This window comes from Trifolium pratense, linkage group LG2 (genome assembly GCF_020283565.1).
Source record: "Trifolium pratense cultivar HEN17-A07 linkage group LG2, ARS_RC_1.1, whole genome shotgun sequence".
In the NCBI taxonomy this organism is placed as follows: Eukaryota; Viridiplantae; Streptophyta; class Magnoliopsida; order Fabales; family Fabaceae; genus Trifolium; species Trifolium pratense.
In genome coordinates, this window is record NC_060060.1 from 34137988 (window position 1) to 34154418 (window position 16431).

The window sequence follows — 16431 nt, forward strand, 5'->3', positions numbered from 1 at the left end:
GTAGGTGATAACTCTGGTAATGAATGTGACGATGGTTCTAATAAAAACAATACTAGTAATATTTTGAATTTAGAACATGAAAAACTTTTTTTTTTTGAAGAAGCCAAAATCAGAACATGAAAAACTTAATGTTGTCGTCAAAGCTTAATGTTATGCAAAAGCTTTTTATTTGCCACTATTACATTAGTACTAATATTTTAAATTTAGGACTTGAAAACTCTGAGATGTTGTTTAGATTTGGGGATGGTATCACCAACGAACGAGGAACGAAATTCAACTTGTAGGATATGTTTTTTTTTTTTTTTCTGAAACAAATTCAACTCATTTCATTAATAATAATGTTCTCAATATAACGAGGAACGAAATCAAATAACTTGCGACTAGGCCAAGACATGACCTCCTTAGCTAAGTTATGAGCTGCCATGTTTGTTTGCCGCTTGATGAGCTTTACCTCAAAGCTAGAATGTAAACTCGATAACAACTTAACAGATGAAATAAGGGAACTAAATTTAGAGGTTCCACTTTGGTTTGTTTGTATAGCATAGAAAACAATTTTAGAGTGACTTTCAAACACAATATTGTACCATCCTTGATTGATTGCTGCACGAATAGCTTCCAATAACGTCATAGCTTCACCTTCAATTATTGTAAGATTAGCCCGATTCCAACTGCTCTCAGCTTGTATGAACTGGCCTTGATCGTTTCGTACACACCACCCCCATCCCGACGCTCCTATTTGATACTTGCGTCAACATTACACTTCGACCACCCAATAGCAGGCCGCTGCCACTGCATAATAACAAGAACAGTAGCAGCAACAGTGTGACTTTGCTGAATGATATTAACTGCATTCCATTCAGCCTAGTTTTGCAGCGCACACATAGCACAACCAGCAGCCGATTCCGTTCCATACACAATTGTTCCGATTGTTCCACATTCCCCACGCAACCATTGAAGTTCTGCCTGCGACTAATGTCCTTTTTATTGCAAATATCAAGCAGTACCTCTGTCATTGTACTAAAATTCTGCAGCCGCGGTTCAATAACAGCTCTAAGCCCCGCTTCATTCCAAGCATTTTTACTTTCCATACAACCGAAAAAAATATGCCAATCATCTTCATCCCCTCCCAAGCACAGCGGACACAACGCCGGACAATTCACATGTCATTCGCAAAGACAAACTCGAGCTGGCAAACAACCTCTGCATACTCTTCACAGTAAATGCTTCGCATTCCGTGGAGCACGAATACGCCATAAACAATTATCATTTTCAGCCTAAAGACCAATAGTTTGTAAAATCCAACTATAGAGATCCAAAATTTAAATATTTTATGCTATGAATGCATTATTATTTTGGAATTCAAATATTCAAGAATGGTTAATTAGAAATATTAGAGTTGCTCATGCTAACGGGGACAGATTAGTGAGGTCTGTTTAGATTGGTGGTTGATGGAATTTGGAGGCCGAGGAATGAATCAATATTTTCTCGTGTAACTAATAGTGTTCAATTAGTTGTTGCTATGTCTAGGAAGCAAGCAATGGTATTTTCTAAGACATACTTGATTCCTTTAAATATTTCCCTCAATCAATCAAGTTCAATTAGTCAAAATGTTTTTTCTTGGAGTGCTCCCAAGGACGGTTTTGTTAAATTAAATGGTGATGGTTCTGTTACTAATTATGGAGCTCTCACAGTTTGTGGAGAAGTAGTTCGAAATGCTGATTGTGTCTTCTTATGATAGTGTACATACTAAAAAAAAAAAAAAAAAAACATTATCATTTAAATTCAAAATTTGAATACATTAAATAATTTTGGAATGAAAAATCAAACTCATAAATATGATTGGGCAAGGACAATTAGGTCTTTTATGACCGTCCACTTAGCAAAAGGTGGAGCCAACCAAATTTGACGATGAGAAATTTAAAACAAAAAAAGGATTGAATTCTGAAAAGGAGAAAGAAAAAAAACAAAGGCAGGAATGTGGTTTTGGTTGGGATGAGCTGTCGAGTAGTGCATTAGATGCTTTTTTGTGCTGTGCTCTGCTGTCTCACCTGCACTCCCACTCTCTTCAATATTGCAAATTATTATGCAATTTCATTCATTCATGTTTATTTATTTATTTATTTATGGAGAATGTTAACTTGTGCCCTTAAGGCACATGTTAAGGAAGCAAAAATAGAAATTATTAAATGCTAATTTGTGCATTTTGACTTTTGAAGCATTAAATTTCTTATATCATTAAATATTGAATTTCTATTTTGGTATATCTTAACATGTGCCCTAAGGGCACATGTTAACAAGACCCTTTATTTATTTATACTGTTTGATTAGATTACTACTCTCCCTCTCCCTTTAACCATCTCACCCACTACTCAACCCTACCCACTGCCCCCAATCATTATTATTAATTAATTAATTAATTATTATCACTTAATTAACACTGAATGAATCAAATTATTTTGAATCTCACATAGTACTTTCAAAAAGGAGATCGAGACTAATGCAATTTGGTAGTAATAGACAAGAAAGATTTGAAAAATATTTGTTAGGCCACTTGTGTTTGGTTGGATGTGAGAGAGAAAGGGAAATGTACACTTTTATTTACTTATACTTTAGTAGTAAGTCAGTACACACACTACACACAATTTGACTTTTCAAACTATGAAGAAGAAGAAGAAGATGAAGATGATATCTTATTGCACACACATAGTAGAATTTTGCAGCAGCAGGCATTTAAGATAGATAGGTTGTGAGTAAGAATAAGAGAAGAAAGGGTAATTTTTGGCATTCCTTTTACGAGACCCCACGAGTGGCCTTCTGTTACGTTGTTTTTTCCCTTAATAAGGCCCCCCCACTCACTTTATCTCTCTCTTCAGTTAAAAAACTTACTACTTCACTTTATTGTGCGCGTCTGTTCCGCTCTGAACAAGACAGCAGTCAATCACAACCCCACAACCACAACACAAACTCACACTCTCACTCACTTCACAGTTCACACACTCTTTTTGAATTTCTATACCCTCTCTCTCTATCTCTCACAGAAACACAGTGTCTCTCTATCTCTCTCTCAACTAATAATCAACCCTCCTGTCTTGCTTGCCCCCACCTCTCACCCCACTTTTGTTGTTTTTTCTCTGAGTCTAATTTCAATGAACAAAAGGAAACATCCATGAGTCTCATGAATCATCTATCTATCTATGAAATGAAAATAATAATAATAATAATAATAATAAATATTATTATTATTATATAAAAAAGAAAAAACTGAAGCAAGTAAACAGAGAGGCTTCCCTACATACATAGATAGAGCTAAATAAATGGAACTATCATCAGATTTGCAACAAAACAATAACAAGAAGCAGCAGAAAAGAGGCACCACCACACATCCCCACCACCAACAACAAGAATCATTATCTCCACCACCTTCAAATTCTCATTCACAACAACAACAACAACACCATCTCGTGGTCCCTTTTGATGGAAGACCATCACCTTTCATTATGGGCTCCATCTCCACCAACAACACTAATTCATCTCCATCCAATTCATCTTCTTCCTCTGCTTCAGCTTCTGCAATTGACGCTTCTCTTGCTATTGCTACCAGATCTGAACCTCATTCCAACAATAACAACCAAATTCAACAATTCTCTTCTTCCACCACTACTGCCGTTGCTGTTGCTAATCCTCCTAAACGATCCACCAAGGACAGACACACTAAAGTCGACGGTCGTGGCCGGAGAATTCGAATGCCGGCGACATGTGCAGCAAGAGTTTTTCAGTTGACCAGAGAATTAGGTCACAAATCAGACGGTGAAACAATTGAGTGGCTTCTTCAACAAGCGGAGCCGGCGATAATCGCAGCCACCGGAACCGGAACAATTCCCGCGAATTTCTCGACGCTCAACGTTTCACTCAGAAGTAGCGGCTCAACTCTGTCGGCGCCGCCGTCGAAATCAGCTCCTCATAGTTTTCACAGCGCGCTTGCACTGGCTCATCATCCTTATGAAGAAGCTGCGTACCAACACGCGCCACTGTTAGGGTTTCATCCTCATCAACAACTCATGAACGCCGATCAAATCGGTGAAGCACTTTCGAATGAGAATTATATGAGAAAACGCTATAGAGAAGATCTTTTCAAAGACGATAACAACAACCAGAACAACGAAACTGGTGATGGTGATGGTTCTTCTTCTCCTAAAGGTTTCAAAACAAACCACCAACAAGATGGTACTATGGGAGAACAAGGTGAAGGTGGTGGTGGTGGAGCTTCTTCATCTTCTTCTTCTGCTTCTTCTGCTGGAAATTCTATTTCTGGACTTCTTCGACCACCGTCGAATATGTTACCGGCAACAGCCATGTGGGCCACGGCAGGGAGTGGAAACACAATATGGATGGTACCGGTGACTGGCGGTGGCGGAGCAACTGCGAATTCAGAGACAGTACAGACGCAAAACATGTGGCCTTTTAGTACTCATCTTAATAATCAACAATCTTCTCAACAACAAGGAACACCTTCGTCTCAGCTGCATTTCATGCCGAGGTTCAATGTTCCAACAGGTAATTCCGGTGGTAGTGGTGGTGTTGAATTTGAAGGTGGACGTGGTGGTGCAGGTGGTTTACAATTGGGTTCATCTGTGTATCATCAACCTTCGCCTTCACAGCATATTGGATTGGCAGTGTCTGATTCAAATTTGGGTATGTTGGCTGCTCTTAATGCTTATACAAGAGCTGCTGCTGGTCATCATTTCAATGTGGTCAACAATTCTTCATCTTCTTCTTCAGATCATCATCATCAACAACAACCTAGTCATCATCATCATCATCATCATCATGATCATGAGAGTGGAGAAGATGCTCCTAATAGTAATAACTCACAATGAGAGAGAGTTTTACAAACAATTCATGGTTAGTTTAGTTAAGTTTCATTGCATTGCATGGCATGGCATGGCATGGTTTTTCACATGTAAATTATATTACTTAATTCGCTTGCTTGCATAATTTGTTTACATTGTAATCTGTGCGTGCGCCACCAAAGTAGTGCTATAGTAGTTTATTGGGTTTTTTTTTTTTTTTTTTTGCAGATTGCAAGTTGAATATCTCAAAAAACTAGTAGTAGTAATTTGATTTTGGAAGAAATTAATTCCATCTATGGATCCAATATATGCATCATGATATCGCATCGGACTTGTTAGATGCTTTTTTTTTTTTAATCTTATTGGTATTGATTTGGAGGTACATGGCATGGTTATGGTATGTTTATTTACGGTTTGTTTTTTGTCCAAAGGAACTTTGCAGACTGACAGAGTTTATTTGTTTGTTTGTATAGGAGGAAATTTCTCTTGCTATTTTTTTTATTTATTTTGTTTTCTTGCCCCTAGCTGTATCATATGATAATTCATCAAAACAAAAGGATTTCAAACAAATTTGAAATTTGCTTGCTTTTTATCTCCGGTTCTTTTTTCCTTATTTTTTTAGGTTAACATATAGTACTAGTATTTAGGATAGAGATGAATACTATATGAAAATAGTAATTGATCATAGCTGGACTATACAAATCTGAGTTATTAATGTGTGTGCCTTAGTTTTTGGAGATAACTCTATAATAACAAGGGAGGTCACAGGAATAGCAAGGCATTAATTCTCATTTCCTTTATTTTTTTCCCTGATTCAATTTTCAAACATTTTACCTCTTGTTTTTCCACAAATGATATTTTTATGCTATTTTTTGGGTTACTCCCTAAAATGAGAGAATATGTATTGAGTTGAAAAATAAAAACCAATAAATAGAGTGGAGTTTATTTTTTTGCCAAGTAATCTAGTGACTAGAAATTCCACAATTATGGTGGATAAGTGAGATGATCGAGGTTCAAACTTCGACCATTTGCATGTATATAATACAATGTTCCTGCCGAAAGTCTATGTACTAAATTGAGTAGAGTTTAGTGGAATAGGCTAAATTTGCAAAATAACAAATCAATTTAGTGTATGTTGGACATGTATCCAATAGAATTACTAACTTCAAAAGGGAGAACCTTTTTGTTGATAAATAAATGAAGTGGAGAGAATTTATGAAAAACTAAAATAAAACTTTTTTGTTTATATATATATATATATATATATATATATATATATATATATATATATATATATATATATATATATATAATTTTAGAAAATATACATTATTAAAGGAGGAATGACGACCGTCAATTATATATTACTACTTTATTATTATGCCAGTCATATTCAATGATTGTGCTTTTTATATTTTATGCATAAAAAAGGCAACAAATTGAATTGAATTATTCATGTAAATACAAATAATGTTGTTGTATTTTTATTTTATTTTTTTGAGAAAAAATAATGTTGTATTTGTATATTATATATTGCTTGTCCTACGTAATAATCTACGTGAAAATGTAGGTTATATATAAATCCTCATAAATTAACAAAATAATATAGTACTCCATTTTGTCAAATGAATTCTATAAAATAATTTAAGGGGACGTTTTGTCAAATGAATTGCGCGAAAAGAAAAAGCTAAGCATTTAATGGAGATAGGAAAAAGAAGCAATCAAAATCAATTGTAAACCTCAAGAAGAAAAATGAGGATATGAATAATAATAAAAAATAATAATAGTAGTAATAATTAATTAATTAAAGGATGGTAACGTTTTCTGCAAGCCAGGGGGGCAAGGAAAATGACTTTGGTGTTGACTTGAACAGTCAATTTCATAGCACTGTTCATTGCCCAATCATTCTTTCCTTTTTATCACCACTTCACACTTTTAAGTTTTAACCATTTACTACTCCTTATTTCCTATCTATGCACAACAGTATTACTTGGATTCCCAATTCATTATATTGCCAAATAAGTTTGATCAACCACTTTAATTAGATATCATTTTGCCACTTTAATTAGATATTTTCATCGGACAACATTTTTTTCATCCAAAAGAAAAAGACTCTGTCCTAAGATCTTGCCTTGATTCAAGAAAAACTTTGATTCATGAAGCTATAACCTTTGCATGTTTGTTGTGTTCACATTCTAGAAAGAGGTTTTGTCACACATTCCTAGTAAAATCGGAGCCATGTATACTATTCCTTCGAATTGTCTAATAAAATAAACACTTATGTTATTTTAACATGCAAATGTTAATCTATTATTTAAATTAATGTTCAAAATTATCATAAATCTTAACTACTATCAATAATACATTTTAAAAGTAAAAAAATTTGATTTTGCTCATTTTTACGATTAAAACAATGCGTGATTGATGTAAATTCAATATAAGTTACATCTTTATTTTTAATCAAATTGATTTTAATTAAGTCATTATTTTAATTGTTAAAATAAGAATGATTATTAATTTATACTTTTCAAACAACAATATATGACATCGATATCATAAAAAAAAAATAGGAGGGATATATTGACTCCAAGAGTAAGTCATTAGATTTACTCCACATCCTCACCCTTCATTTTATTTTAATCTAAATGATTAAATTCAATTTTAATTGTTAATCATGTGACCTCATCTTTTTTAACTATTCCCACAATGTTTTATGATTTCCTTCCTTTTATTAGTCCAATAATCACGGTTTTCTTTTTTGCTCAATATTCATGTTCATCATTATTATTATTATGTTCACAATTATTCTTCTAAAACTTATATCCTCTTCATCTAAATCTCTTCAATGACCTGCTGTTGCATTACTTTGCGTTCACTCTAGTCATTAGTTTACCACCGAGTTATTTTTTTTAATCAAACCATTAAATTAAATTTAACCGCATATTTTTTTTCTATTTCTATATTTTATTTTTTTGAAGATGAAAGACCACATATGATCCAATTTACCAGGAAAAGGATTATATCCAGCGAGATACGAAAATTTGGTTTGTGAATCGGTTCGGTTGTTCATAAAAATGTTTCACAAAGTTAAAAGAAAACTGTGAAATAATTTTGCTCTTTAATTTTGCAGCAATATTAGTTTAGTTACATAAATTTTGGATATCAAATATCCTTACTTTAGACACAGCATTTAAAACAAAGTTATTTGTGAATTTTCTAGAATGATCAACTTATATTCGATAGCAAGCATGCCTATCTTCTAGTTTATTAGCAGACAAAACTAAACTTTCATCCACTTTTTACGAGAAAAATTATCTTTTTAAATTAATTAAATAATGAAACAAAGGAGGCAACGAAGCAGTCACTTTTTAGTTTTTAGTTTTTACAATAAAACTGATAATCGAATTCGAATTTACGATCTTTGATATACTATCTGAATAATAACTCAATAAAAATATTTTTTGATTATTGTTTTGTTCACTTTAAGGACACGAAAGGGAGACAGAATGATGATAAGAGATGGAAACAGGAAGAGGGAGAGATTTATGATGGTTGATCTTAAATAAGAAAAGGACGGCCAGGATGAATTGTGGTCACGGATTTATTGAGTATAGTGTGGGACCACCTCACCAAATACAGTAACACTATGTTTGTTTTGATAGATTTATGAGAGAGAGAAATAAAGAAGAGAGAAATAGTAAAGAAATAAGGTATTTCTTTAGTTTGGATAAAGGGAGAAATAAGGAGAGAGAGAAATTTTTTAGGTGGGTCCCATGCCAAAAGAAATCTCTCCTCAATAGGTGAGATTTGTGAATTGAAGGAGTGGAGAGATGCATTTTCCCACAATGTCCTTCTCCTTATTTTATTTTTTTTAGTTTTAATATTCAACTTTATTTTTTATTTTTTTAAATATGAAGGATAAATTAGTCTTTTTCATTTTTATTAATTTCTCTCTATTCATATTTCTACTCATCCTCTTCTCTATTTCTATTCATCCAAACAATATAGAATTTCCACTCAACTTCTCTCTTATTTCTATCTTTTTTATTTCTCTCTTCACTATTTCTTTCTTTCCTATTTCTTTGAACATCCAAACACAGTGTAAATGAATGAATGAGGATAAATAAAGTATCACGCGCTTCACATGGTCCAATTATATGACTGGCTCGCAAGTGCGTGTTTTAGTTGCAATACCGCGCGTGGGCTCTGAATATCATATCATACATGGGACAAGGACAATGATTCTCTTATCTCTTGTCCTTTTTCCATTGTTTTAATTTTGCTAGTTTTAGTTAGAATTTGGACCCTCTTGAATTTTTCTTATTATGTTATCTCTTTTTTTTAATCTAATAAATCACAAAGAGCAAAATGAATTCATGGCTAAAATTACTAAAAACATGATCAATAATATAAGAGAAAAAATTGGAGAGAATTCAAATCATTCTAGTTATAGGAAAGGAATATACTTTAATATGAAAAAAAAAATGTTTTCTTAGATTCATTAAATATTGATATATCCAGGATATGATATAGCAAAATGCTAATATGTACTCTAAAGAGTCGAAAGCATAAATTTCAAAAATTATTTTTATATTTAACTCCTTAACATGTGTCCTAATAGCATAACCTATTTACTCTGATCCTAAAAATTTTATTTCGAGCGAAAGTACTAGAAATAATATTAGTGTTGTTTTGCAAGAGATGGTTGATCATTTACGTAAGGAAAAGAGTTAGAAAGCGAACTTGATTCTTAAACTTGACTTGGAGAAAATTAATGATTGAGTTGACAATCATATTATGAGAAGCATTTTGAAGGCATTTGGCTTCCCCAAATACATTGTTAACCTTTTATGTATGAAATTTAGTCTTCTTCTATTTTTATTAGGAGAATGTTAACTTGTGCCCTTAAGGCACATGTTAAGGAAGCAAAAATAGAAATTATTAAATGCTAATTTGTGCATTTTGACTTTTGAAGCATTAAATTTCTTGTATCATTAAATATTGAATTTCTATTTTGGTATATCTTAACATGTGCCTTAAGGGCACATGTTAACAGACCTTTTTATTATAAAAATAGTAGCAAGATTGAGAGCTTTTCTCCAAAGAGATGTTTGTTTCAAGATAACCCCGCCTCCATGTCTGTCTGTCATATGCATAAGAGATTAGTTGGTATCACTTTGAAGGCAGTTGATGAGAATATGTGGTTGTGGCTGTATTTGCCAATGGGGACTAAGGTCTTCACACTTTCTCTTTTACTTTTTTTATCTTTCCTTTTTTGCAATGGCTAAGTTTTGTGATTGCTCTATTTTGAAAGTTAACTATGATAAGCCTATGATAAGATTAATGATAATACTCATATGTGGGAAAATACCTAGGTTTTAAATATAACCACAGAAGAATCACCAAGCATGATTTGTGGAGGTCATTGGTCTGGTTGAGTCTCTAAGCTTGCCTACTGGAGGGGGAGGGACCGTTTTAAACTCGACTAATTTTGCATAAATATATTTTGAGAGTTACAAATGTTATGCACAAATTAAGACTTGGAGTGCAACTTACAACCAAATTCAGCATAATCTATACAATGTAGAAGGTAGCAGTCGAAGGACTCCTAGAACGCAAACTCCAAGTTAGTGCTGACCCTATACAAAGTAGAATTTCCCAATAACATGGTTGACTTTAGTTCTGGCAGCAGTTTTAAGCCTTTAACCTTCTGCACCTGAATTATGAAGTCGCGTAGTGTGTAGTTCAACCCGCATCGATGTGTTAAATAAATTTATCCTACAGCGTTAAACAAAACAAATTAACTCACTTAAAGTAAAATATAAAAGTAGTGAGAGGGTTAAATATTCCAATGAATATAGCATATTAAAGCACTGTAAGTATAAAATTGACATGGCTTCGGTGGAAAATATAGCAGTCCGTGTTTCTTACCAGTTGTCAGTTATGCCATAATCGTTGACTACAATAATCTTATTGTGCTTTCATGTCTTGCATACGGTCCCGTTTCTCCAGGGGTAAAAGAGATAAAATCCACATCCTACATAAACAAAAATCCAAGTATGTGACTACGTACAATGATAATAACTCCACAGGTGCTTTATTATACAATCAAGCATGCCATTTATTCATTATTAGAAATTTTGGTAATCAAATGCAGAAAGATTTCATAAACGCACCGCACCCTAATTAAAAAATCTGAATAAGAAAGATATCTGATAAAGAACTTGAGAACCAATATTAGAACTACTTATTATTGTTTCATTATCCCCTTAAGAGCATCCTAATTTCACAGAAAAACAGAATGAGAGGTGTAAAAGATACTTTGATCACCAAAATATGGATCATAAATTAAAAATGAGATCAATTTACCAATATCTTAGAACTACTTGTTAAGGTAGTTGATCTTTTATTTGAAAGTCGGAATTAACATTAGACAATTCGTTTTTGAATTTGCAACATAGTATAAAATAAAGAAAGGTAAAGTTCAAGAACACTGATGTTAGCCAAATAATGAAACAAACAAACAATATCAATAAGTTTGAACCTATTCATTTCACGAGGAGTCCAAGTTTCATCAATAGCAACACATCGGGTGTATATTTTTAAAAAACAGACAATACTCAGTACTCAATAGCTTTAATATTATGTCAACTTAACAAGTCAAAGCATCTAGAGACAGCATATAAGACGAGAGTCAAATGATGCAAGTGTATGACAACTAACAAGGATTTGACAACCTCAAAATTGTCAAATAATTACAGATAAACGCACTGTGCTTCACTAGTGAAGGAATAAGTAATGAAAAACTTACGACACATTATTTGCAACGTAAAATATTGGAAGCCTTTCCACTCCTGCAGCTCTCCATTTATATTTTTCAAAGGAGATTTCTTGTTCAGCCTCCGACCCAGTTGCAGTTAGAACAAACTGAAACACACAATGTATGACACTAATTTAGTATATGATAGCCTATCAATATCATTCATAATAATACTATAACAAGATATTTTCATTTTGATTAACAAAAAAAATGCAAAAAGCGCATAAAATGTCAAATTCAATGTGGGAGGAAGGGGTTTGGATTCTCATGTTAAAGTTTCAGAATACTGTCTTGTGAAATTCGTATCTCTCTCTCTCCCTCTATATAAAAATCAATAAAGGTTAATAAGGTCCCAGATATTTAATACATGCAACGAGAGATGGATACAAAAACTTACATGACACTAAAATTTTAACGTCAAAAGATCCAAATCAAGGAGGAGGAAAGAAGAAATAGAAGGGTCACACCCAACACAGTCATACATACCAGTGGAAAAAGTATAGCCATAATCCCATAACCAACAAGAGGAGAGAAAAAGAATATAGCCAAAACGCAAGGACTTCCTGTAATGGCACAAATCATTATTAATATCAAATATGAAGGGAAATCATAGGATAAAAGTATTATACATGATAGAAAAAAAATTGTTTTCAACATTTTTCAACAAAATGGTGTTAGATTGGATTTTAAACCACAACAGGCCTCATAGGCAACAACATATATTGGACTACTGGCATACTGCTTCGTAATTGCTCACTTCCCAAAGTTGAAAATCCTCAATCCCCATTCCCATACACCCAATCTATCTTTTCACAAACAACCTGTAATATTGTCTCTCAGCAGACATCTTAAGACTGGTTATATTTTAGTTTTTATTATCAAATATACAGAGAAAAAAGAACTGTTCTTCTTCCTAATGTTTGTAAAATAGGATGTTTTATCTGAGGGACATCAAAACAAGAGATGGCAATATATTAAACATATATTTTTCTTTAGAGGAACAAACTGGTGTACTTAATAAAACTATTGCAGAAAAAAAATCTTACCAAAACCAGCAAAAAATGGCCAATAAGATTCAAAGTAGTCTAGCCTTCTGTCAAGTGCCACTTCATTGAAATTCCATTTATACCTGATCAAAAAGCATACTTTAAAACATGTATCTAATTGGTGAAGAAGGACATTAAGCAAAGATGTATTTGGACCACATACTCGAAGCAGTAATATGCATACATCCAGGAAAGGAGTAAAAAATTGAGCACCTTCCCTATGTATGGTATGAAACCAGTTGCATAGACCTGGAAATAACATTAGAAATTGCATGATTTTAGTCAACTAGAAAGGATAAAAAAAAACCAAAATTAAATTTACTGTATATAAGGCATATATAATATCTTTATCAATTTGGGAGCATAAGTTATTATTACCTCAAGAAAGAAAACGCTCAAAAGGAGTATCGAGTACACCTGCTCTCCTATTCCAATCATGACCCTGGGTTAAGCAGACACGGTAAGAATCGATATCATTTAGAAAGAAAAAATATGCAGCATGAAGTAACTATGAATTAGAACTTTACCCTCCAAGGCCAGATGGTTTTTTTGCTTGATAAGCATCTTGCGTAGTTGGTGCATTGTTTTGGCTGGAAACTTTGTCCACTGTAAACTTAGATCTTCCCATTGCAGCATACCCATACTTGGCAATGTCGTTGTACCTGAAACCATACCCTTAGCACTTTCGTTTAGAAAAGACAAAGCAAAACAACATACTAGCTCATGAGGAAATAGAATATTATATAGCCTATTGCTATAGTGCTAGGCTCCGCTCCTTGGTTGAGCTGCCAGATTTCTTATATACCATTCCTGTTGACAAATCTGAGTCCTTGAAAGCTTAGATGTCAGCAGGAAAGAACTCCGAAATAAAATAAAAAAAAATACTTTCTTTGTGATTGCAATGAGAACATGACAGTCAACCGAAACATTTCCCTATGGAGCCAAACACTATTTGGAAATATGGATGCATTCGACACTTATTTGGGAGTTGTAAGCTAACATTTCCAGCAAGAATTTCAACACAGTATTGTTTAGATAGAAAAAGAAACAGTCCAAAATATTCATTTGGTAGGATTGCATACATGAATAAAAAATGGGATTAGACAGCTATGTTATGTATCTACTCTGTGGTGTTCTATGATCTCTTAGAAAATGCATCTAATTCTTCTCTTAAAAAATGGGGAGGAAAGATTAAAAAGTGGAAATTACCAGATAGTGCTTAGAACTATGCTAAACACATATAATGGGTAAAACCAAAGCACCTGCAAGTAGACAATGACAAAAATTTAGTTTGAAAACCAAATTGATTCAAAGCTTTTGCATTGCAATCTATATATATATTATATACTTACATAGAAGAGCTGAATGAGTGCAAGACGTAAGAAAGAATAAAATTTGAAAGTTGTAGCTAAGTCACAGAGTTGATGAGAAACAAGGTGTGAGCATTGATCAGGTAATATCAACCACAAAGCAGGAATGACAACCGAGTTTAGGAGGAATATACTGCACAGAAATTTAAATGTTCAAATTCAACAAACAAACACATAGATTATGGTCATAATAAGTCACAAAACTGATTTAAGTAAGTAGATAAGCTCAAATATAATTCAATCTAAAGAGGCCCTAATTATGAATTGAATGATCTCGGAGGATAATAAAAAAAGATAAGTTAAGGTAAGTAACCTTCCTAAGAAGATGAAACCATTGAGGAGGAAACATTGGCCTGTTCGGAGCAATAGAGAATTTGAGCGGAGACAGAGAATAACAACGCGATGAAGACAACAAGCTTCTTTCAAACCCTCAAACCATAGAATACAACCTGACTTTAACCTTTCCATTCCTGATTCCTGATCGATCGATCGCAACTTACTACTTCAACCTTTTCTCATACTTTACTAAACAAGACTCAAATCAAAGCGTTGTTTTTCAATCTAGTATAACAAACTTCGGAAAATAACACCAGTACAAAAAAATGTCTCTAAATTTTATTTTTTTTTGAAGACTTGTTTGTTATTTTTATTATGTTTTTCTTTTTAAAATTAATGCTGTGAATAGATGAATTTTGGGAAAAGGGGTGTGGTTGGAGATGAGTTTATGGATTTTAGATTAATTTTTAGAATTTTAGTGTATTTGTTTTTATTGAGAAAACTTTGATGCTCAATGTCAATTTAATCCTTGCCATGATGGCCGTGAAATTTGAATAAAAAACTGACACATATTAGTCCTAACGTGTGAAATGTTGAAACACATCATAAAAAATAAATAGAAATTGGTTTGGTTGGAATGGGTAGCTCAACTGATTAAGCTAGTTGAGCTAAGAGTTAAGGAGTAGGGGATCCGAGGTTCAAGGCATGATAAAGGAGAAAAAAACTAACATAACATTGTAAAACTAACAACTAACTAGGCCTGAGCATCGGTCGGTTTCGGTCGGGTTCGGGCCGAAAATCACTAAATCGATAAAAACCGCAACCATTTAATTTGGACCCAATTCCGACCGTCTATATCTTCGGTTTGTTCGGGTTCGGGTCATACGGGTGGCGGGTTGAACGAGTCGGTTATTATGGGTTATATCGAAACTTTGTTTACATCTTAAACTCCTCCATTCTCCAAAAATTCCTAATTTGCGAATAGTTTAATACCTCGTACACAATGCAACAAAAGATAGACGAAGTAAATTAAAAAACAAATAGGGTTAGATGCAATTACTTTCTTTCAATATGTAGATCTAAAGACAATAAAATATCAAGTAGAAGAAACGTAGAAATTAAAATAAATCTAGAATATATATATTAGAATATTTTTCCCACCTTCTTCATCACCATATTTTTAATTATAAACTTTGTAAATTATAACATTTTTATCTTATATCAAAGATGGATAAAAATAACAAAGAGAAGAGTATATGAGATTGAGAGGGACGGAAGGAAAAAAATTAATTTGCATCTTAATGTTTGTTCGGTCGGTTTCGGTTATAGAGATATAAAATTTTAGAGACCCGCACCCGCCCGTATGCAACCGTTCATGCCCGATTTTTGCAATTTGTTGACCCGAGACCCGACCCGCACCCGACCGAATGCTTCAATGTGTTGTCGGTTATATCGGTTTCGAGTCGGGTCTCGGGTTCATGCTCACCCCTACGACTAACATTGCTTATAAAAAAATAAAATAGAAATTGGTTCAAATATAATGAGTGTTTTTTTTTTTGAAGAAGACAAATATAATGAGTGTTACTCCCTGTTTTCACCTATATAGAGAAGTGCTAAGTTAATTTTTGTCAACATTCACTTTCTTATTTCTTATTAGATGAAATCTATGTCAATCGCATACTTTAAAAATGGGTCTCAACTCTCGCATAAAATGATGGATCTTATTAGAGAGTCTGTTAAAAAAGGAGAGTTTTTAGCACTTCCCCCTAATTAATATTATTATTATTGTGATTATGATTCCAATTTTCGAAATACTGTAGTCCATAATCATCCCCAGGGTATGTGCTTGAGAACGTGTTATATGGAGACAAATTATTTCAACCAACCATACTGATTTTTTCCAAAGGATTTCCGCTGTAAAATAGCTCATCACCAAGGTATGGCTGTGAAGAATGTTAATCTATTGACCTGGTGACTAGAAAATAAACAACGGGCTTATGGATTTTGTTAATTATTTCCCAAACAGCAAATAGAGCAGTTGCAGAGGGGTTACTCGTGAGGTGCAGAAT

The 16431-nt window shown here is 33.3% G+C and overlaps 2 protein-coding genes across 2 annotated transcripts; one reads left to right on the forward strand and one right to left on the reverse strand.

Annotated features, from left to right (window-relative positions):
- Nucleotides 1-2654: 2654 nt before the first annotated feature.
- Nucleotides 2655-5178, forward strand: LOC123910739 (transcription factor TCP8-like). Its single transcript, XM_045961940.1, has 2 exons — nt 2655-4902; nt 5079-5178. The coding sequence occupies exon 1, from the start codon at nt 3315-3317 to the stop codon at nt 4875-4877; it is 1563 nt and encodes a 520-aa protein (XP_045817896.1). The 5' UTR covers nt 2655-3314; the 3' UTR covers nt 4878-4902; nt 5079-5178.
- A 5145-nt stretch (nt 5179-10323) lies between these two features.
- LOC123910740 (protein EI24 homolog) lies at nt 10324-14824 on the reverse strand. The gene is made up of 11 exons (XM_045961941.1): nt 14400-14824; nt 14069-14219; nt 13926-13978; nt 13244-13378; nt 13095-13158; nt 12880-12965; nt 12717-12799; nt 12157-12233; nt 11662-11777; nt 10782-10887; nt 10324-10628 (listed from the first exon to the last, which is right to left on the reverse strand). Exons 1-10 carry the CDS (start codon nt 14552-14554, stop codon nt 10821-10823), a joined length of 987 nt encoding a protein of 328 aa, XP_045817897.1. The 5' UTR covers nt 14555-14824; the 3' UTR covers nt 10324-10628; nt 10782-10820.
- Nucleotides 14825-16431: the final 1607 nt, after the last annotated feature.

Coding starts and splice junctions, on each gene's coding strand:
- LOC123910739 (XM_045961940.1), top strand. CDS start 3,315: ATGGAACTATCATCAGATTTGCAACAAAACAATAACAAGAAGCAGCAG.
- LOC123910740 (XM_045961941.1), bottom strand. CDS start 14,554: ATGGAAAGGTTAAAGTCAGGTTGTATTCTATGGTTTGAGGGTTTGAAA. Junction 12,966..13,094: donor TGAGCGTTTTCTTTCTTGAG/GTAATAATAACT, acceptor TGTTATTTCCAG/GTCTATGCAACTGGTTTCAT. Junction 12,800..12,879: donor TATGCATATTACTGCTTCGA/GTATGTGGTCCA, acceptor CTTTTTGATCAG/GTATAAATGGAATTTCAATG.